Source organism: Colletotrichum costaricense (genome assembly GCF_030867565.1).
Source record: "Colletotrichum costaricense strain IMI 309622 chromosome Unknown Scaffold_3.1, whole genome shotgun sequence".
NCBI lineage: Eukaryota > Fungi > Ascomycota > Sordariomycetes > Glomerellales > Glomerellaceae > Colletotrichum > Colletotrichum costaricense.
The window spans coordinates 372,323-394,300 of NW_026848232.1; the positions used below are offsets into that span (position 1 = coordinate 372,323).

Consider the following 21,978-nt stretch of genomic DNA (forward strand, 5'->3'; position numbering starts at 1 on the left):
CCCCTGGACCATTGATCGCATGGCTCTACCTAGATAGTCATGATGATCACTCTCTTTCAAGACTGTCTGTCTGTGAGAAACATGGCGCAGAAGTCTCAGATCCCAACCAGGTGAATGACAGGTATTCTTGTGGAGTTCACTCCCGGTTGTATTACGGAGAGTTAACAGGCCAAAAGTCATTGGCTGCTCAAACGCGTTGGCGTGATGTCCAATACGAGTTCCTTTCTAGACATTCATCTTCACAAAGCGTCTGATGAGAGACGCTGCTCTCCGAGCTGGAGTCTGATGCGTCTTCGCAGAGACTCCAACATGAACTTGCCAATGTCGTATGGACTGGCTCATCATTCTGCCGGTACACCACAGATTCAATCATCGGTTATTAGCAGGCGGTGTCACCATTGTAGTGTTGATCAAGCTTGCCGACCGTGACCAAGTTTGCAGCGGGGAAGGCGGATATACCGGCTATGAGTATGAGACCATGAGCACCACAGTCCTCAGTACAGATACAGTAGCTAGCTCCAAGGTGACTTGATTGACGATGTAAAATATGTCACCGTATATTGACAATTGGTCGTGCGATAGTCGGCTTCCCTCCACCTACGCGACGATCGAAGTTTTGATGGGAGGAGTCAGAGACTCAGAGATTCTTGTCAGTTCGGCCCTCTCCCCCGCCTCGAGACCTGCCGGTTTCCCTTGCTTGGCGCATGCCTGACATCAAAGTTCAACCGATCCAATGATCAGATGGCTAGCCGAGTAATAGCGGCTTGAAGATCTCTTCCTTCCTGCAATCAATTGTCCAAGGGGTCTAGAAGGCGGAATGAGGGTGAAATGTCTTGGCCAGCAGCTGTCTCTGAGTAAAAGAGCTCCGAAAAAGGCTGGATCCTATAATGGTGGAGACGGGCGTGAACGGAGGTCGTGGAGATGAAGTGGTATGCCGATTTGCGCTCAATTGTACCGACCGTCGAGGAAAGTGGATCTTCCGTAAAACACGGGATATCTCACTGGCGTTACGGTTCCGTACTGCTGGAGTCCCGAGGTCTCCTGACACCTGCAACTCTTTACTGTCTCTGGCAGAGCCTCAAAACCGTATAATCAGCCCTGGCACCTCGCGAAGCTTAAATTTTCAACAAAGAGTGTATGTGAATACGCTGTATCTGTACTACAGCGCAAATGCCAATGTTTGCACCGCTGTAGTGCTTCGAAGGGGTGGTCATGAGGAGCGACTTGTTGTCGGCGTTGGGCTGGTGATAGAGCGCGTGTCGTTGGCATAGACCCTGAACGGAGGGCAACGGACCAAAACGGAAACGTCGTCCACTCAATGCACCCTGGTCCATGCAGGCTTTGCAGTGTAACCCACCGATGACGTTCAAGCGCGGTATGACGTCTGGCAGAAACCCAGCTCCAGCCCCCAGACCTGAGTGCATATGCAGATGCTCCACCCTACCATTCAACCACATGAATGGATCCCAGTAACACAGACCTGTGGTGGACGGGACCTTTTAAACCGGCCAAACAGATTAGGAAAATCCTTTTTCTGCCGCTGGGAAAAAGGACGCCAAAGTGGAGTGTCAACTGTCGGCCGAGAGAGTCTAGCCTCTGTCGACCAGGCTGTGTCCGAGATGGTTCTGCAGCGGTGTGGGACCGTTGCTCACCGGGCTCCATGCCACCTTGCTGGAGGGAGTGGTGTTCACTGGATTGTCAGCATAGCTCCGAGACTTGCATCAGGTACAGATCGTCAAAGTAGTTGGACGGGTATGGACCCTGCATTCCAACCTTCTCCCCACCTCTCGCCGCTCCTCTTTACTCGAGCATTTCTATCAGCGTTTTCGGCCGCTGACCTAGCGTATGCTTTCAACCCTCCTGCCTTATTTGGGTCCTCCCATCGGTGTGGAGCGGTGAATGTCTTCGTCGTGAAATCTGATAGTGGTGTTGAAGGTATGTTATCATCGAATTTGCCACACCATGGACGATTTGGGGCCTTCTCGGCCGGCATAGTAGGACCTGGAAATTAGCCAAGGATCGTCACACCAGCTCACTTCGCACGGCGGAAACGTGACTGGATCCTCGTCAGCCCAGACTCCAGAGGTACGCAGTGGACCATTGGCAAGCCGGATCGTCCGCTCAGAAGTAGAAGGCTGCGCGTTCGGATGGCTCACCGCCGAGGGTTTGGGTTGTCGAACGGTGCATGGCCTTGTGTCTAGTTTGCTGGAGAAGAGCAGTGTAGGGACGGGCATATAGCGCATGCGGTCACAAGGAAGTTGCTGGTGGGAGTGAAGAGAAGTGATGGCAGAGCTGCAAAAAGATGTGAGCAGCGCAGAAGACGTCTTGGCCAAAGAGTTCCAGCCCAGGTCAGCGACTCTTGGATGGAAGCACGCCCAAGAATCCAAGCTGTAGAATAGGGAATACCGTGCAAGCAGGTCCAGCATGGCGGGTGTCGAATGAATGAATCCAGCGGAAGGTGCCGATCCCTGCTTCTCCACGAGAATCAGAGGACCGTGATCAACTGACAAATGCAGGGCGACAGTCTTGCATCGTCAAGGTGAGATATCAACCGGCGGCGGTAGTGTGCAGGGAATCGACTTCAGGAGGGGTAATCCGTGTTGGTTTCGTGCGTCTTGTACTGTGACCATAGCGATTGGTAGATCCCCAACCCACGACCGGTGGTTCTTGGTCCAGAAGCATGTCGAAGGAAGGGATGGGAGCTGCTCGTGTCCGTTAGGCCATGGCGCAGTATTGCGTCGAGTGTACTAGAAGTCAGTGGCTCAAGGCTGAATATTGCAGTTGTCTGACATCCATGGAACCGAAGTAGGGCTGTTTCGTGGCGTGTAGACGGAGGATATTCCCTCGTGTGGGAACAAATTAGAGGCAAGGATCGCAAAGAGGAGTACAAGAGTCATGGTAAGAGAGCAGGGGTTCCAAGGAAGATCGACTGGAAGGCCTGCGAGAGAATGAATATTCCAAACCATGATCACAATAAGGAAAGGTGGTCGTCTTTGATAGAGGACCGAGCTTGATCAGATGTGTTCTATGGCAAGCCTTTTTCGCGAGACGGGTTGGTATGAACGTCGTAGAATAACTTACAACGGGAAGCTGATCGGCACTGGATACGCAATGAAGCTCTTTTCAGTGTGTAATGCTTAAGAACGACTCAAGCAAAGTTTAATGGAGAAGTTGGCGATTTCCTCAGTCTGACAATGCTCAGAGTGCTCTTTGTTCTTTGGGGAAAGAGCGCCCCATACGTAAGGGGATGCTTGCCGCATGCCCGTTGGCTTGGAGGTTCTTCCCGGCAGGAGCAGGTCGCCCTGCGGAAGTGCCGCGTTCTAACCTTAGCTACCCGCCCTGCATGATACTTCACCTCAGGCTTCTACCTAGGGGGGCAACGGAAGTTGCTTGACTTTTGTTGCTTCCACGTCGAGTCTTTCATTGTCTGGAGCTAGTCAGCACTGTCAAGTACATTAACTTACCTAAGGTGTGCAAAGTACCTAAGGTAAGGTATGGCCAGGTACGTTGACGGTACATTGACGGGTTGGCTCTGATGATGCAACTCCGGCGACGCTTCAATTAGTTCCATTGTCAGGTATGAGGTCAGGTAGACACGTCTAGACCGCGTCTAGTGGGTATTCCAGCCGCCTGTCTCCCGATTGTCATTGCCCGAGCCTCCAGTTTTATTTCCTTCTTTTCCCCTCTGCTTCCTTTGTACCCCCCAAACCTCAGCTGCGTTGACTGACAAGAACATCCAATCCATGGTAACTATCCAAGGTACGCAGTAAGAACCAATCCAAGCCATCCCAGTGCATCGGGTCGTTGCGACTGTTCATATCAAAGGCAGGCAGCATATCTCCCTCCATCTCCGAGCTGGCGCGTCTTCCATCCATCCTGCCATCATCCCCTCTGACCATACGGATAAGATAGGTACTTCCTTCCTTCATCCTGTTTCTTGTTCGTTACCGGTCCGAACAGTCACAGTCAAAAAGTTCCAGTCTGCTACACCCCGCCGCCGTCACCGCTGCCGCCGCCGCCGCCTCCGTCCGGCAACCTCTCACAGTCTCGCTCTCCTCACACACATTCGCCGACGCACATAACAATAAGGTGGCATTCTCGGACGAGGGCCCTGCAGGAAAAGACGAAAGAGCGGCCCAATCCCGCCGCCGTATTCTCGCTTGACCCTGTCTTTTCTGGAAACCCTGGCTCTTGGCTCCCCTCCCCCTCCATCGTCACCCCTCCATCGACCCTCCCGCGCTGCTTGTGGTGCTTGTGGTGCTTGGGCAATAACAACGGACGGCAGCCGCTCGCATCCTGAACCGCGCAGCCAAGTAAGTACATTAGGGCGTGGCACTCCACCACAGGCACAGCTCCCGCGAGAGATTCCAGTGGAGGGCAGCAGTGGCATTCGCTTCACTGGTTCAAGGCTCTCAGGCCTGCTCATCCGTACCCAAACTTCTTTATTTTGCCTTCCAATACCTTTCACACAGTGCTCTCCGGTCCTGTTCTGTTCACTGTCGTCAAGGCCCGACTCTAGCAAAGTGTTCGCACCAAGGGACCCCCCAAGTGAAAGTCCCCATCTTCCCAACCAAAATTGCACTAGAGATCAGTTCCAGATTCGCCCTTTCCCTCTTTGAGATACCAAGAGGGGACCACCTCCTCCACCACCACCACCACCACCACCACCATCACCCCTCCTGCTCCTTCTCTCTTTCTCTCTTTTGGTCCTGCCGCCCTGGTCGTTCGCGCCCTGCCTGCCCCCCAGCCATCACGCCTGCCGCTTTTAATCGTCGTCCTTAGGCCATCATCACCTTCCCTGTCTTGCCCTGCTTTACTACCTTACTACCTTGCTTAGCTCACCTCACCTTACCTTGCCGCATCTTTTAAAGCCCAGGTACCTGAGTTGTACTTTACCACAACTCACCTCACCTCATCATACCTTACCTTACCTTACCTCCCCTAAGTAAAGCCTGATCACCTATTATTCATCTCTGATCCTTCGTAAATTATCAAGCATTCAACGGGTCTTATACCGGTCCGTCTTCACCTTCGGTCAGTTCACCTCGAGTCGTCCCTACCGACGGCCGAGAAGGCACGCGAGCCTACCCATCAGAGCAGCCTCAGTCTTGCCGGTGTGTACCTATTGCCGCCGGCTTCAATTAGCGACATCCTGTCATTCACCGGGCCTCATCATCCGTTGTCTCATCAAACCCGCGGCTTCGACTTTCAATACCTCCGACACAACTTCACTTCGGCTTCCTTCTTTCTCCACCCTACCTTGTTGCACGCAGGTGTAAGAAAGAAGAGACGAACCAATCAGTCCTTGACTTTCCTCCTTATCCTTCGCCGTAAAGCAACTGTCTTCTACGGCGCTTGATCCTGTCATTGGTATGTATGTACAATCCGTCTCCTTTCCATACCTTGCCTTACCTAAGGCAAGGTACCTACCTAGTTTACCTTGAAGGTCGAGGTACTTGGAGCCGGGTACTTTGTAGCAAGTCACCAGCACCGCACCGCAACCCCACCACGCGCGGTCTTCCCCTCCAAAAAAAAAAAGCCCACCTACCCACATCCACTTACTGCATCCCCCGCCGAAAAATTATTAGACACCTCGGAAGCCCTACCTGCTTCGCTGCCTGCCTCTTTTACACCACCAACCAGCTCTTCCCGACGTCTTATTATATGCGCGCCCGACCATAATCGGACCCGATAGCTTACCCTTTCTCATTCTACCTTAGTTCGGAAAACACTTCGTCGTCCTCTCAGACCTGAGTCCGCAGTCTCCATATCTCTACCTCTTTGTAAGTTATTTGTCTTGTGTGTGTCCGGTTCTGCTGCCCACGAACACCAACCCCTTCCTACCTCACATATCCCGAATATCCACCCTGAGCTGCATGCTCCCTGCGGTTGCGGTATATCTCCCCTTCACCATCATCACACCTGCAGCACCGCACTGCTGGCGCTGGCGGCGGAAGCACCAACGGCGGCAACGGTACGGCCTGGCACCTTGGCCACTCTCCTCATCCTTACACAGGGCAATCCAGATCCCACCAGCCTACCTATCCCCAAGAACCGGTCGCAAAGAAGCCGAAACCTTTGTTCCACAGTCCACACACACTCCATCATACATCGTGGGATCCACCACCACCTGACTGAACATCTGCTTTGCTGTCTTGCGTTGGCTCGTTGTCTTTCTAACCAAAATCTTCGCTTCGGTAGCCTCTCTCCTCTCTTCCTGTGCCTACTTGCTGTCGCCAATCACACACCGTCCTCTCATCTCGAGCGCCCTTAGCCAATACCATTTCAAACCACGCCTTTATCCGCCCTGCCTTCACGCCCACTTACGCTACATAGACACACAACAACTCTAACAAACCGCATACTCAACCGCCAAAATGCCTGCTCCAGAAGACAAGGTATGTGATTAAGTTTTACTCCCGTGTGACGCTTTTGTGGTGATGTGTTTTGGGCCACAAGGGCTGGGCTAACGTGGGGTGTTTTGCATACAGAGCGACGATGGTCCCCTCAGTACCCCCGACTTTGGCGATGCGATTGACTCAGTCACCTTCGGTCAGATCCTGGAGATGGATGAGGATGAAAATGATCGCGACTTCAGCCAGTCAATCGTTTTTGGCTTCTTCGAGCAAGCAGAAGAGACCTTTGAGCAGATGGACGAGGCCTTGTGAGTCGCATCATCATCAGCACCATCATCATCATCATCATCATTACCCCCACTCTGCCTTGCTGGCGCCCCTCTTCGCTCTCCTCTCCAGCCCTCTTCCCCCTTCACCCCTGGAGTATCCTCCGTAGCAGATAGAAACTCATTTTCTGGTGGCCTGGTGCACGTTTCGATTGCACTGGCTGTGGACACTGCTGACTTTTGATTTCTTACTCAACCTTGTAGAGAGGAGAAGGATCTCGAGAAGCTGTCATCGCTCGGCCACTTCCTCAAAGGCTCTTCAGCCACGTTGGGACTCGTCAAGGTTAGAGACAGCTGCGAAAAGATTCAACGTTACGGCAAGAAGGAGAACGAGGATGGAACCCCTGAGACGGACGAGAAGCTGTGCTTGGAGCGAATTGAGAAGACGCTCAAGGACCTCAAGACGGAGTACGAGGACGCCGAGAAGCTTTTGAAGAAGTTCTTCGGCACCGAAGAAGAAGAAGAAGAAGACTAAAAGCCGCCATCGACGACTTCTGGTCAACACCGCCGCTCCGTGTCTTAGCACCAACCGTTCTGTCGCCCAGCATTAGAAACGATGGCTGTGACGACAAGAAGGATATGGGCCACGACGGAGGATGTTCTACACACCTCGAGGGCTGCGCGGCTCTCCCAGTACCTTGGCCCTTTGACACTTTGCTTACGAACCCATTTCTCCTCATACCCCCTTCTCTACGCTTACGAATTTGATTCACGAAGAAAAATTGGCATTTTGGCATGGTGAACTGGATTGGCTTTGCATGGGAGACCCTTTTTTGTTTGCAAAGGGGAAAGCCAAGTTGAATAGCTGGATGGCCGAGGCAGTCTACCAACTGAGACGAAACAAAGGTTCTGAAGGCTCGTGCCATGGGCCCCCCCATTTACGCCTGCCATAGTCCTAAATCAACAGCATGCTCTCACAGTCTTTACCACCTTCACTGGATAGACGGACAATAGCATTACCTGCGTTCGTTTGTAAAGAGCCGATACTCTTGGCGGTACAGAGCTGCTGATCCCACGCGAGTAACGGCGATAAAAGCCGCTCTGTGCATTAAATCTTTTAATTCCTTAACTACGATTTCCCTTCCTTCAACTGGAACAAAACTTACACGCGCATTGCCGGATGGACGGCGTCATATCTGTAGCACTTCCACCCAGTCCTCGTGGTGGTGGTTCAAGCTCCGGGGCTGGCAGACGGGCTGACAAGCAGGATTCCATCCCCGGTGCGGGCAGCGGGGAACCCATCAAAATTCTATCCGAGCGTACCCTTTCTAGTAGGTGACAAAATTGGACGCTGGGCAACGAAAGATTGTAATACTGACTTGCCTACTTATTGATCATAACCTTCTGATTCTATTCATCTCTATTATTTCTACTATTACTTCCAGTTTATACATGTGCTTATCAAAGGGTACTCTTTAAAGAAAGAATACGCATAGCAACAGTAGGGAAAGAGGCCGGTAGGATACCTACCTATAGAGCGGCATGCGATTATGTCACCCACTTGCCTTTCAGCCTTGACCGACTGACATCATTGTGAGGAGTGACGAAGCCCAGGCTCAGAGATCGACAAACTGACGCCATAGCTCAAACCTGGTATGTCTGCATGTTCTTCTTATGGCACTGGGGAGCATCCTGAGCCCGTGAGCCCTGTGGCGGTGCGGGATCTGCTGGAAATGCCTCCCATGCGCTGCGCTCCAAGCCTTTCCATTCTCAAGCCCTTCTCACCACCATCGGAGGTCAAATCGACGATGGATCTGATTATCTTTCTTGCCACGCGAGCAATGGGTTTTTAAGAGGGCTTTCTCGTTACACCAGTCTTCGGGCCGGCCCGACAGGACCACGCTGTTCGACTGCTCGTTGACTCCGTTCGCGGAACCGTCCAGGAACCAAGCTCTAACGTGGTTCGCAGATTTCGCCGGCCATCAGAACACCCGCAGGCTTCCTAGGTACAATATTCACTACCAGACTATCTCTTTCTTCTAGGTGACGAAGCGTGCCGGATCTGGAAGATCCCACTGGACCAAGCGCAGCGGAGCACCAACACTTCATCGACTTGCCCCCCTTTCCGAACCACCCACCATGCCCCCTCGCCCAAACGCCAGGCCTTCGCCTACACACTTTCTGTGCATACCTTTGGTCACCTCAGCCTCGAGACCCCAGCTGTCAAAGAGCCTGGCCTCCTTCAAGTCAGATGTCACCAGCCCAGACAGCTTCGCAATTCCTACAGACGCCGTGCGGCCGCTCGGCACTCTGCACCTCACTCTTGGTATCATGAGTCTGGCCAAGGACGAGGGCATCAACAAAGCAACCGAGGTCCTCAACAACCTGAAACTGCGGGAGATCTTGGCCGGCATCGCGCCTCTGTCCTCCGAGACCCCGTCGGCTGGCAAAGCGCAGTCGTCTACTGGCACCCCCGGAACCGACTCGCCGCTCCGAATCACGCTTCGCGGCTTACACTGCATGAAGTCGGGCCCTCGAGCGGATCCCAGCAAGGCATCGGTCCTGTACGCGCCGCCTGCACATGGCGAAGGTGTTTTCCAGACATTCTGCGAAAGAATCAGAGCTACGTTCGAAGAGGCCGGAGTTATGGAGAAGGATGCCCGGGGCTTATTGTTGCACGCCACCATCGTTAACACGATCTATGTCAAGGGCGGCTGGAGTAAGAAGGGTCCGAAACTGACCATCGACGCGAGGGATATACTTGACCGATATGATGACTACGTCTGGATGGAGGATGTGCCCCTGGAAAAGATTGCCATCTGTCGCATGGGGGCCAAGAAGATTGAGGGGACGGATGACGAAGCATACGAGGTAGAGGCCGAGATCGACTTTTAGTCTGATCCAGCAGCCCGGGTCTATTACACGACTTGTTAAGAAGCTCGCGAGCCTCAATGATCCCTGGGGAGCTTTGGATGTCCCTACTCGGAGCATTCAGAGCCTTGATACTTGCCGGTGTTTGTGACAGTCTCAAGACAACACTGTGAAAGGTATCGCTAGGAGCAAGTGATCCATCGCCGGAGACCATTGAACACGGAATTTGGCAGCATAGACAGATAGGAAAGGGTTACATGGTGGAAACAACTCGTAAGGTATAGGGAAATGTGACCCAAAGGTTCACATAACCTAACCCTTCAGTACAAAGCCTATGTTCCTGTATAAACGCGCACATCCAACCCCAGGGCTCCCTGGCAGCCGACCGCACCGCACCGCACAGCCCCCACGGTTCAGCCCCGAGCGGCCACAAGCGCCGGGCCGCTAAAAATACCGCTCCGGCGGGGAACTATGGGACTCCCCCCCCCCTTCCAATGACAGGAGGGACCCTCGCCGGCCCCCAATGTCGACCTAACATCCTAGAAGGACCGACTTGCGACGACGTCCCAAACCCAGCTTCCACGGGAAGGCTACCTTAATTGCCTCGTCTTGCCGTTCCTTGCCTCAACGTACCTCTGTTTGACGATATCCGATCAAATAGCTCTCCAGAAGCTTCGCTTTGCGCTCGTGTGTTTGCCCCTCGCCTAGAGGCCAAGAACCAGGCAGCCAGCGAACGCCACTCCGTACTTCTCTCGCCAGTCCACCCCCCCTTCCGAAGCTGCGTACGCACACTCAAGACCTGTCATCAACGAGGAGAAAGGTCAGCGTTGGCCGAAAAACCAAGGGGAGGAGAAGGAGGGCCAGGCCAAAAGAATTCGAAAGGGCCCGTCAGACCTCCCCTTCATCGCGAGCGGGTTAGAAGAATAAGCGAAAACCCGCCACGCCCCAAAACTCATCGTCTTACCTCCCCATCATGCAGTACCAAGCCAGTCGCATGCTCCTCCCCCGCCGTCTCCATGACGAAAGATAAAAAGCTCGGCCGGATGTCCACGACACCGGCGGAGAAGCGCCGCTCCTTCATCCCAGGCGGCAGCAGCAGTAGCAACAACAAGGAACACACCAGCGGTGGCGGAAGCAGCAGCGCCTCGAATAGTAACGCTGCCGGCGGACCCTCGTCGTCCTCGGCCAAGCCGCCAACCTCGTCGTCCCAGCACGGCGGAGGCGGGTCGTCAAACGCCCACCACGTCCTGCACACCTCGAACCCGCGCACCAGCACCGCGAACATCATCGCCCCGCCTCCCCGCGCTCACCACGGCCCCGCGAACTCCTCCTCCGCGAGCCCGAACCCTGAGGACGGTGTCACAGCGGCCACGGCTTCGAGCAGCAGCAAAGATGCTAAGGACAAGGACTCAAGACACAAGGAAGCCTCCGGCGGGGGCAACAACAGCAACAACAGCAACGCTGCTGGCACCGCAGGCACCACCAGCCACGGCCACGGGGGCATCTCCTCCTCGGCCCAGATCAAAGATAAGGACGCGCGCATAGCGCACCTGGAACGCGAGCTCGAAATCATGGAACGCGAGTTCACCAAGGAGCTGGACAAGCTCTCGCAAAACGAGAGCGAGACGGCTGTCTTCTGGCAGGCGAAGCACAGCGACGTCAACCAGCAGTTCCTCCGCGCCGACGCCGACCTGCGGCTCCTCAGGCAAGAGTCCGAGGCCCGGGACGCCGACCGCGACGCCCTGCGGCGCGAGGTGGGCGAGCTGCGGGTGCAGGTGCGCGGGCTCAAGGAGTTTGTGAGCACGAGCACGCGGACGAGCGGGCAGACTTCTGATGAGGTGTTTTGCGATGGCATGGCGAGGTTGAGTAACGGGTTGCAGAATTGGGTTATTGTCAACTTTCGGAGGGCAAAGTTGGGTACGTTTCTCTTCTTATATCCGTCCGCGAGAATACCCCCAGGCGAAACTCCGGAATACACCTCAGAGAAGATAAGAGAGTATAATGAAGACTAACAAACATGACAGACTTTGCTGCAGCAAGCGACGACGTGCTCGAGGAGCTCGGCCAGCTGGTACCCATGTACGCCGACCTCGAGCCCTCGGCAAAGGTTCACATGCTGCAGTCAGTCGTCTCGCGCGTGCTCGTCGAGACAATCTTCAACTCGTACTTCTTCGGCCTCCCCAAGGAGCAGGCCGAGCAGCTCAAGGCCGTGGAGCAGACCCTCTCAGGCTATGGTGAGTGATACTCCTTATCCTTTCTCCTTCTCCCCTACCCCTAACCCCCTTATTTCTGGAAGCTCAAGAGGGCAAACGAAAAAAAATCGGCTAGCTACTAACACCACATAACAGTCGACTCGCCAGAAGCAATCAACAACTGGCGCTCCACAACACTCGCCCTCCTCCAGCGTGAAGCGGACTCCAAAATGCAAGCCGAGACGTTGGCAGCAACGGACCGCGTCATCGCCCGCGTAAACCGCATCCTCGACGCTGTCACGGACGCAGTCCCGGCCCCACCAGCCACGGGAGAGACCACGAACCCCCGCGACGCCGGTCTCCGCGCCCTAGTCAGCAGCGCCGCGGACCTCGCGCGGCAGCTCGCCGTGCAAAAGGCTGTCTTCCGGGTCCACATGCCCGACATTGTCCCGCATCAGCAGACGAGGTTCGACGCCGCCACCATGGAGGATATCGGCGGTGAGGATGAGGAGGCGCTGTCGCAGCGCGATATCGCGTGCGTCACGTTCCCCGGCATCATTAAGCGCGGGGACGAGAACGGGGGCCACATGCAGTATCAGAATGTCATTGCCAAGGCTAGGGTGCTATGTAGTCCCGAATAAGACGCAGTTCTGGTGCTCAAACTACCATTCTTTTCACTTTTTCTTTTCCAAACTGTCGTCGAACATAGACGGTTGCCTTGCGCCTCGTGGTCCTGGCACCCTGTCTGAGCATCTCAAATATCACATGTGCCTCATACCTACCCATGATATACCGTTCTTGAGGACGCAGAACCCCTATCAAACCATGGACGCAAGTCAGATTTGCACATTACCTCTTTTCGCAGCATCACTTATCAATGCTTATCCCACTCTCGTCAGCCATCGCCGGCGGCCCGTCCACATGATGAGCCTGCAGACGACAAACCAAAGCGGAGAGACGAACGAACCCTTCCCCATCCTCCTTCCCGCGCGGCGCGGACGGGAGGTCTCAACCGAGCCTTGCTACGACACTGTGTAAGTAGGTTCCATCATGAACGTCATCAAAGCTTTACAGCAGTAGCTTGCTTGCTTGCATCAAGAACTACCGAACGAAGAGGATTCAACGTTGAACTCGGCGACGCCGTGAAAGTCGTGACGTCGGCCAATCGAAAGATCGTGTTCACTGCAATACCCCATGTCCACTTACTTCCCAAGATATGCAGCCCTCTGGAGTCTGGCGAGCGTCCTGCAGCGTGGTCGGCCGGGGTGGGTGAGAAGAGCGGGGTTCCGTCTCTGCCTCTTCCCTTCTTTCCCCCCCCCTCTCTCTCCTACGGATACGGAATTCATCCCATCAACCTGCGGACTTAACCTGATCCTCCCGAGGAGAGAGACACCAAGTTCAAATGGGTAGAGTGGAAGGATTGAGGCTCTGCGAGCTATTGGGGCAAGATTCTCTCCGGGTCAAGTGGATTCCCCGCTCTTCCTCCAGCACGGTTCGACAGTTGACGCACTCGTGCTGTATGGCAAATCCTCGCCATGCTTTCCATGTGTCGTGCCGCACTCACTGCATTATCGAGATTTAGCCCCCAATGGCAAGTTGACTCCATGTCGATGCCGCCCCGCGGAAATGAGTGTATTCGGGGCACATCTCTTGACGCAACAGGCTTCTTTGCAATTCGAGGAATGTTGCTTCGGCGTTGCTGTTTCTGCAAAGAAAATCAATGTTCCCCCTTTTTTTCTTTGAATAATTTGCTGGAGCTCCTGTTGAGGTACAGGACTCGCTCGCAACACAGGCTACTCCCGGCAATTCCGCCGTGTTACTGCAGCACGCTGTGCAGCACGCTGTACAGCACTCGCTTGCTCTGGCAACCTTGTCTGCTGCGAAGGCGCCCCCCGCTCCCCTCTCGTCTCTAATGCCGCGGGCGTACACGTGGACAGCTCATAGTGGGTGGCTATCGCCATTGTATCCATGTAGAAGAGAAACATAGAGACCAGATATTTGAGCTGTAGACGGGAACGACGTAAATCGGTCCCGTACGACATTGCGCTGCAAGCCCAAGGGTCATTGCACTCAATGATGATAGCCCTACGGAGCTGGAGCTGCCACAGGCGCATATGATCGGACACCACCTCCGGTTCGACGCTTCCGTTGAAACGATCGTCGATCTTCTGCGCGGCGGAACACGACATTGGAAACAGACTCCTTTCAGGACGAACCTCCTCGCGAGGGAAGGATGTCTGCCTCAATGCCACTTAGGACATTTGCTGACATGCTTCTTTCTGGCCGAAAGGGGATCGATTGGACGGGTTGATACTGGCATTGGTGTGGAGAGCTGTATCTATCCGTCTCGGACGTGTGTGGGCTCGTGCCGCCGCCGGCCATGGTTCGCATGGAGTGCGGTCGAGAAAGTGCCATACCCGAGCAACTGTGTATATGTAAGAACACTCTGATCGTATAATATCTGACGCGTCCCCAATGCGTTAGAAGTAAAGCAAAGAAGGTGAACTCTTTCCATCCCACCGCTCACAGCTTTAGTATACCTACCTTCCCCGCCTGAAGTATCCGTCCATCCTTGCGCGGACACTGTACTTTTCCACGTTTGCATTCTCGTCGTCGTTGGGTAGTACGGTCTTTCCTCGAAAGATCGAAGTGCAGGTCACTGACCTGCAGAGTCATCTGCGACCACCAACCGCCCGCTCATTCTGCGTCTGCTGTTAGCAGTACACCGTCTCCACCTACCCAAGTCGCCTGTCAGCTTTCCATCCCTCTGCGGTGTATATCGCTTTTCAGCTTCGACATCTCGATCTTGCTCCGCGATTCTCGCATCTGCTGGAAACAAACTGCGGATTCCCATTTGCGACTTGCTTTCACCCTGTCCTGTCGTCCGAATAGCTATTCGTTCCCCAAAGTCTTGTTGCAGGTGCTCCGCACTTCTTGTTTGGTACCGGTAACCTTTGCACAATATGCCGTCCAACGGTCAGGGGCCTGATGACCCATACTACTCGTCCTCGTGGTCTGGGTACTCCCAGCCTGGTTCTTGGAACAACACTCCTCGATATACTCCTAGCTTGTCTTCCTATGCGAGCTCCTCGTCAGCCCCACAGGTATCTGGGAGCAGTCATGGCAATCAGAGTCACTACACTCATTCGGCGGGTGGTCTGATGCCATACGACGAGTTCAGGATGCCTCAGGCCTACTCCGATACGCCAGCTCCGTCACAGTACTCCGCAATGAGCACCTTTCACCAGGGCATCGTGCAGCAGCAGATTGCTCTTCCGCCCAGCAATAACATGCTCTACTGCGAGTTTCGACCCTGGACTGGTTGCCGAGAGCAGTTCAGACTCGATGATGTCGACTCGTGGATCAGGCACACCGAGAACATCCACCTAAAAGGTGCGTATCCTGCGGCATGCGTATGCTGGTTTTGTGACGACTTCGACTTCAAAGTTGGTCAACGTTGTCCTGATCCTGGCGAGAACTGGAGCCAGAGGATGAGACACATCGCCCACCATATGCTTCATGATGCATATCGATTCGAACAAAGACGACCCGACTTCAGCCTTCTCGTACACTTGAATCGTTATAACATGATCCCTCCTCAGAGCTTCCAACAAGCCATCAATGCCAGCGAAGGCCCTCGTACTCAGAATGTGTATCCATCGGGTTGGAGGCCGCCCAGAGAAGAGGCAGAGGTTCTTATTGCAGGAAATGGAAGAAGAAGGCGGAACCAGGGGAGGCATCGCTGATGACGACCAAGCACAGTCATGGTATTATTGTTGATGTAGTGTCGTCACTACAAAGACTCAAGGGATTCCGGAGATGTGGGTAGCTGGCGCTTTGATACCGGAGCGGGCCGAGGCGAAGGTGTCGATCATGGGCCGGGGAAAACGGCAGATTTTCCGATTAGCCTCTGCCGCCAACGGGTACGGTTACGACCGTTCATCTGATTTTCTCATCTATTTGTAAGGTTTCCTAAGATCGGGTTAGTCGGGAACTCTACACAAAGGTTGTTCATATCTTGCTGGAGGCTGTGTACTGCAGGAACCCGCAGATGGGGCTATACTACCCCGAGGGCACCCCTTCAGTCTTGTACACGCGAGTCCGAGGACATGTGCGAGGCTGAGGGCCAGTTGCGGGTGCGAGGCAGACTCTAAGGTCACCTGGTCACCGGCTCGAGCTGGTGAACAAGATGGCGGCCCAAGTGGGTGGCAGACCAAGGCGGATAGGGTCAGTGTCTTTCGGTATCCTGGGAGCATCGTCCCCTCTTTTAGTGTCTCGCGGGCCTCTGGTGGCTCGACGTAGACTGTTCCCTTGAGGATTGTATGTGAGGGTTTCTGCCGAGATTGGCTTCTTTCTGGTCTTGCATGGCCTTACGATGCTTTTGCAGCTGTGCAAAGGAAGAGGTTATCCGATCATAAGTTGTCAAGCGGACGCGAGTGTCTTATGACTCTTGCTTCAGGCAGCTACGTCCCGTAAGACTGATGGGTCATCGTCGAGGACACTCCTACTTCTCACCCAACTTGACTGCAGGGGCTGCTCTTCTAGGTTTCGTTTCATGCTTTTCGTTTCGAATAGGGAAGGAACAGAACGCTCCCCCACTCCGAGGCAGTCAGCAACATGGAGCGGCGGCAGTAAGAGCGGACGAACTACAAAACGAAATTAGGTACGAGATGTTACATAATCTGCACTTGGCTTACATTGCTCGCCGTCGCTTTCAGATTCAGAATGAATGAAATCTCTGCCCATTTCCAGGATTTGTATGGGTGATGAGAGAATGAATGATCTAAACCTTACAGTTCTGTAATTTAGCGGGCCTCCCACATCCCGTCTTATATCAGGAATCCAAAAAATCGCCGAGGACACGAGGCAACCACTCCAGCCAGCCAGCCCTCCGCCTCACGATTTTTACCCAATTCGACGCCGTTGAGCCAATAGCGAGCTGCGTGAACCAACCTTCTTTGCGCCAAATGAAATTTCCAAGGCATTCGTCGTTTTCGCCATCAGTCACTTTTGAAAGCAGGGCTGTGTGGCGTGGCAAAAAAAAAAACAACCCAAGGTACCATAGGTAGGTAATTGGAAAAGTCTCGGAGACGTGTTTTTTTGAACCACTTAGACGCACCGTTGCACAGCCTCACTTCGGCTCGTACGGCGATTATTCTTGGGACGAGGGATGTGCCCGCGTCCCCGTCATTTTCGTTCGTACGTTCGTTCGTAAAAGAAGCAGACGTAGTCAGTGAGGGATCTCGCTTGGCAGGGTCACATATTCTCGTGTTGTATCGGATGGATGGGCCGGAAATGTAGTCTTTTACATGTAAAAGAAGAAAGTTGAAAGTGCTTGGTGTTCGAGACAACCGTTGAGTTGGAACTCCCACCTGAATATGCGGGGCGAACCGCGGTACGCCTCACTTGAACATCGCCTCGCTCCAGACCGAGTTGTATCAACGTCGCAACTTTGTTATAAATCCAACCCCCAATCGGGAACGCTTGTCACCCACACCTTGACAGACACCCTGCCTCATTATGCACTCATCAGACGCGTCAACCCTGTGGCACAAGTATTGTCTTGCTTGGCGGGATACAAAAAGTGAGTTGTGTTCTCGGGACTGAATCCTCGTGAACTATGTGTGTATATATGACGAGATACCGAGGAGGACCACAAGCATGGGTTGCCCTCCCGTACTCACTTTATGGCCCAAGATTCCTATTTGAGAACCCTCGCCTCTGCCTTTTGCCTGGGTTTCCCTCTGTTCACGCTCCGTCCTTTCGTCGCCGTCCACGGATACCTCTCCATGGTTCGTCCATTGCTCAATGGAACTCGGCATCGACACGTCCGTACCTAACACCGTCCACCTTCAGCTCAAATCCTAGACCGGCGCTGTCGACGATCATTTCGAGTGTAAAGTCAAGGTTGTCGAACTCCACGCCACGCGTTGTCGTCAATCGTGTGAATAGGCTCCTGGGCACGGCATTGAGGTCGGTCGTCAACGTGCACACATGGATTAGATCACGGGTATAGGCGGCAGGCGGCTCGTCTGCCTCGCACGCAATCAGGTCGTCCGTCACCAGCAGCGACTGCCCAGGTCTGAAGTTTCGGGTATAATGGAATGCGATTGGTGATAACGGGGATATTGCCTCTCCCTGTTTGAAAAGGTCGCGTCAGTATTCGTCTCCTGAAGCCAAGTAAAGGACGGCAGTTCAAACTTACCTTTGCAATGTGCCACTGCATACGGTCCGACACCATCCACCGTTCCCACAGCGGCGACCAGTATCGCTCACTGACCGAGTGTTTCTCCTCGTCATACACGGTTGCGTACGATGTGCCGTAGTGGTACCGCGCCTTGCGCGAAATCACCATGTTGCCCTCGAGTCCTCGCAGCACCGCTCCTCGCACGACGGCCGTCCAGGCGTACACTGGCTGCATGACCTCGATCGAGCTCGTTTCCTGTAGTGCAGTGACGCTGCCATGCGTTGGCCTTTCGGTGTACGGAGGCGGTGCGGCACTTGTGAAGTGTGTCTTGAGCTTTCTGTATAGGTAGTCGCTCTGCCCGAATCCACCAACCAGCACGATGCCTGACACAACACCACCCTTGGAACGAATGCCAGTGACCTGGCCCTGGACTAGGTCGCAAACTTCTTTCACGACAGGGGCAAATATTTCTTTTATTTCATCAGCCGACATGACCATGAAGCCACAGTCCAAACCAGCCTCTTCGTCGTCAGGCAAGCCTGGGAATCTGTACCGAGTTAGAAAATTTCCTCACAATGTCTCGACTTTCAGCTTTCAAGGAATAGACCTACGGCACGTTCACCTCCTGGTGCTCGTCCTCGTTGAAGTTGCGTTTAACAAACTCCTCGAAATACCTCAGGCCCATTTGCCATGTTTTGTTCTTCTTGACCTTCATTTCGTCGAAACGGCTGTGGCCCAGTTTGTGCCGGACGTGTTCTTCAAATCTGTAGTTGAGGAACGCGCTGCCGCAAAGACCACCGGTACCGACGGCGGATTCTTCTACCTTTAACGGTTTTAATGATATGATTTTGTACGCAATCAGACTAGATCGACCATTAGCCGTGCTCCCGAGATCGACCGCTGATTACGTCTTGAACTTACTCGACAGTTCCACCACCTGCATCACACACGATAAAGTTATCACCAGCGTTGAGATGGTTGGGCTGGATGGCTTTTAATGTGTACACCGCCGCGGCTTCGGGCTCGCTGATCATCTGGATTTCTGATTTCAGCCCCATGCCAGCTCGTTCAGCCGCCTGAAGTGTCGTATTCTTCGCTGCATCGGACCACACGGCGGGACAGGTCAAGACAAAGTCGACTTTGGTAGACTGCATAAAAGACTCGCCGTATCTTCGAGTGAGGGTGTCCATGGTGTGCTTATACACCTGTGTGAGATAGTCGCTTACAGCGTCCAGAACATTCTTGTTGTAGCGCTTCAGTTGGGCCGCTGTGTCGAGCGGGCTGACATAGAAGGGTAGCTTTTGCGAGCGATCAAGGAACAGCTTGATGCAACGAAGACGTGCCTCCTCGGGCTTGAATTGGAATCCCCATTTCACTGTGGGATCGGTGCCAGCGGCAGCATTCGCAGAAACGTCATAGCTGATCTCGGTAGGCACCTTGTCGGAGGTGATGCCGTTCCCGCCCGGCCATGTCTTGATGATTTCGACATCGTCTGGCGTTGAAGTGTAAACAGCAGCGACGCTACGGTGAGTGTCAGCATGTCATCCCATGTGGACAGGGCTCGGGCAACACCGTCAATGCTTTGACAGGTGCGCATGGAGCATCAAAGGAGTGAGGGGTTCAAGAATGAGTGCAACAGTTGGCGTTGGCTCAGGCAGGCCAAGGGTCACACTTGAGATGCTCGAAAAGTAAAGTGAGGCTGCATAGGGATGGATGCGACTCACCCTGAGAATGTAGTTCCGAAATCGACGCCGACAATCAGCCGATCGGTGGTGCCAAAGAGCTCCCTGGCAGGTTCCCTGAGGGGACCGTTGATGGCTTCGGTAGAGGAACTAGGCGTGTAGTTGTTAAAGTAGGTGCTTCGGCTTGCCTGGTTCCGTATGCTGCTGGAGCTCGGGCGAAGAGGGAGGTTGAAGCTCATGGTGGCAATATCCGGCTGGGATATGCGCTCATACCCATACTATGCGGACGCAGTCCCGATGGCGAAGGAAACAAAGCGAACGGGACAAGCCCTCGCTGGCGACCTACGGCAGGGGGGAGAGACGGACCAGCAGAAAAGTCGATCAACGAGAGCAATGGTAAAGTCGTCGGGAATCGTGCGCAAAAGACGAGAGTCAGGCGTTGATCGTCTCTTCAGGACAGCAAAGCGAGGTTACAGGAACATGATCGTGGGGGTTGTGGAATGGTGGAGGAGGGGTTCAGTCCTGGAGTGGGCGGGTGCGCGCTGGTTGGAAAAAAGGAGGGAGGTGACAGCGAAGGTCTGGAGGAGTCTGGACAGCCCAGTGCAGCGCGTCGGGAGTTGGCGAGGTCCAGTAGCTCCAGGAGCAGAGGATGACACCCCGCCAGTAATGACGACGGAGCAGAAGCGACAAAAGTTTTGGATTCTTGGTCGATACGAGAAAAGTCCACCTGGGCCACGTTTGAAGAAAACTGAAAGAGGGCCCTGCTTGAGTAGATCTCAAGCCTCCCGTCGGGTATTCTGCTGCCTAATCGAGTTCCTGGTTTCCTTTGATGAAGGATGGAATGAGATGAAGCAGTAGACAGCGCTGGCTGGTCGAGTGCTGGTTGACAAGGTTCCGTAGCTGAGCTTCAAGCACCAGCCTAACGTCGAGGGGCGGGGGGGGAAGGATAGGGCGAGCCCGAAGGACAGAGACAGAGAGGAAGGAAGCAGGCAAACACTGCCCCACCAACGTCCTTAGCTGCCCGGTGCGCACTAAAAAGGGCTGAAAGCGTGTCCTTGGGCTGGTTCGCCAGCACTCCCTACTGGCTCTGCGCCGATGAGGCGCAGGGCGACACTGAGCAATTGGAGAAAGTACCGTGCTTTGGCTTTTGCTGATGTAAGCAAATTCTTACCTTACCATACCTTAGGTCCAGTCTTGAGAGGCGGTCAGTATCATGTGACCCGGACCGAGTCGGTACCCGAGGCCGGGAGAAAATTCCCGATACGCATCCTTGGCACGCAACGTTGGGATGAGGTCGTCGTAGTGCGCTTCGTCAGTCATCCCAAAAGATCGGCCTTTTCAGGCACCTGTTGATCGGCTTTCTCACGAGAAAACGTATGCGGTGACGAAGAGCGGTTTCGCAGTATACCGCACGTCCTCATGTCCACTGAAGGTACCTCGTTGTCTTCTGGTCTGCCCTTGATGCACTCCTCTCTGTCAGAGGCAGACTCGCAGCACAATATGAGAGTCTATATAGTGGAGCTGCCGACCTCGACCTCGGGCACGAACGCCGAAGAGACGGCGCCGAGGACCGCGAAAAAGCAATCTTAATCATCAAAGGCGCTTCTAAGCCTCGTCACAAAACCAGGTGGTAAATAGACTGGTGGACGAGGGCATTCCGCAAAGCCAACTTCTGAAAACATTTGTCTGATTGTTCGACTGTCTTTCTCAGGTGCTTACAGACTTATGTAACCTGACATGGTCAATTCTACTGAGGCTTCTTGTACCTCATGAGGGCCCTTGATCTATACCGGATCTAGTACATATCCGCACTACTGAGAAGCGCCCAGATATTGCCACGAGACGCCTCTCTCAGTATATATCTGCCAGTCACCTAGAACCGGTGCGGAAGCACTCTAAGCAGCTTGAGAAGACTGGCCTCGTTTAAACTCTTGGAAGAGACCAGTTCTTTCCTTCTCCACCCAAGACGGTAGAGAGACAAGACATACCATCCATCCGCCTCGCTTCTGCAAAATCTAAGACGGATGGCACCAGGGCGAGGCATCGGATAAAAAACCCAATCACCTCAAAATAAGAAAACGCAAATCACAAAACTGCCCGCCTCCATGTTCTAGACGGTGTACACTGAGGACCCATCAAAACACAGCCTCGAACGCCCTGGCACGCTCTACCCATTCCTTGCTCTACCTCCTATCCCAACTCCCATTGCCCTTATGCACCAGCTCATCCTCCAGCCCCCAAAACCAGGCCGCAGCAGAATAGACCAGGAGCCGCAGTAGCAGCAGCAGATCCCGCCGGCCGCCGACAAACTCACCCAGGGGACTCCTTTCCGTTCCTGACTGTGCAGTGTGCGACCCAACACGCCCCCCTGTCTTGCTCTCGTTCAGCTCGCCACAGCCCGCAGCTCGCAGCCCCAGCATTCCA

The 21,978-nt window shown here is 54.1% G+C and overlaps 7 protein-coding genes across 7 annotated transcripts; 5 read left to right on the top strand and 2 right to left on the bottom strand.

The window, feature by feature from the left end:
- Positions 1-6,377: 6,377 nt before the first annotated feature.
- On the top strand, positions 6,378-7,157 carry CCOS01_02925 (hpt domain-containing protein; the record flags this gene model as incomplete). The annotated part of the gene is made up of 3 exons (XM_060451112.1): positions 6,378-6,398; positions 6,492-6,664; positions 6,887-7,157. 3 exons carry the CDS (start codon positions 6,378-6,380, stop codon positions 7,155-7,157), a joined length of 465 nt encoding a protein of 154 aa, XP_060317377.1.
- Positions 7,158-8,761: 1,604 nt separating this feature from the next.
- CCOS01_02926 (uncharacterized protein) lies at positions 8,762-9,517 on the top strand (the record flags this gene model as incomplete). Its single annotated transcript, XM_060451113.1, has 1 exon — positions 8,762-9,517. One exon carries the CDS (start codon positions 8,762-8,764, stop codon positions 9,515-9,517), a length of 756 nt encoding a protein of 251 aa, XP_060317378.1.
- A 638-nt stretch (positions 9,518-10,155) lies between these two features.
- Positions 10,156-12,326, top strand: CCOS01_02927 (uncharacterized protein; the record flags this gene model as incomplete). The annotated part of the gene is made up of 3 exons (XM_060451114.1): positions 10,156-11,410; positions 11,518-11,727; positions 11,842-12,326. Coding segments are annotated over 3 exons (1,950 nt in total), but the record flags the coding sequence as incomplete, so codon positions are not given.
- A 184-nt stretch (positions 12,327-12,510) lies between these two features.
- CCOS01_02928 (uncharacterized protein) lies at positions 12,511-12,723 on the top strand (the record flags this gene model as incomplete). The annotated part of the gene is made up of 1 exon (XM_060451115.1): positions 12,511-12,723. The coding sequence occupies one exon, from the start codon at positions 12,511-12,513 to the stop codon at positions 12,721-12,723; it is 213 nt and encodes a 70-aa protein (XP_060317380.1).
- Positions 12,724-14,648: 1,925 nt separating this feature from the next.
- On the top strand, positions 14,649-15,431 carry CCOS01_02929 (uncharacterized protein; the record flags this gene model as incomplete). The annotated part of the gene is made up of 1 exon (XM_060451116.1): positions 14,649-15,431. One exon carries the CDS (start codon positions 14,649-14,651, stop codon positions 15,429-15,431), a length of 783 nt encoding a protein of 260 aa, XP_060317381.1.
- A 2,059-nt stretch (positions 15,432-17,490) lies between these two features.
- On the bottom strand, positions 17,491-19,793 carry CCOS01_02930 (uncharacterized protein; the record flags this gene model as incomplete). Its single annotated transcript, XM_060451117.1, has 5 exons — positions 17,491-17,823; positions 17,891-18,419; positions 18,484-18,735; positions 18,794-19,393; positions 19,597-19,793. 5 exons carry the CDS (start codon positions 19,791-19,793, stop codon positions 17,491-17,493), a joined length of 1,911 nt encoding a protein of 636 aa, XP_060317382.1.
- A 943-nt stretch (positions 19,794-20,736) lies between these two features.
- Positions 20,737-20,874, bottom strand: CCOS01_02931 (uncharacterized protein; the record flags this gene model as incomplete). The annotated part of the gene is made up of 1 exon (XM_060451118.1): positions 20,737-20,874. The coding sequence occupies one exon, from the start codon at positions 20,872-20,874 to the stop codon at positions 20,737-20,739; it is 138 nt and encodes a 45-aa protein (XP_060317383.1).
- Positions 20,875-21,978: the final 1,104 nt, after the last annotated feature.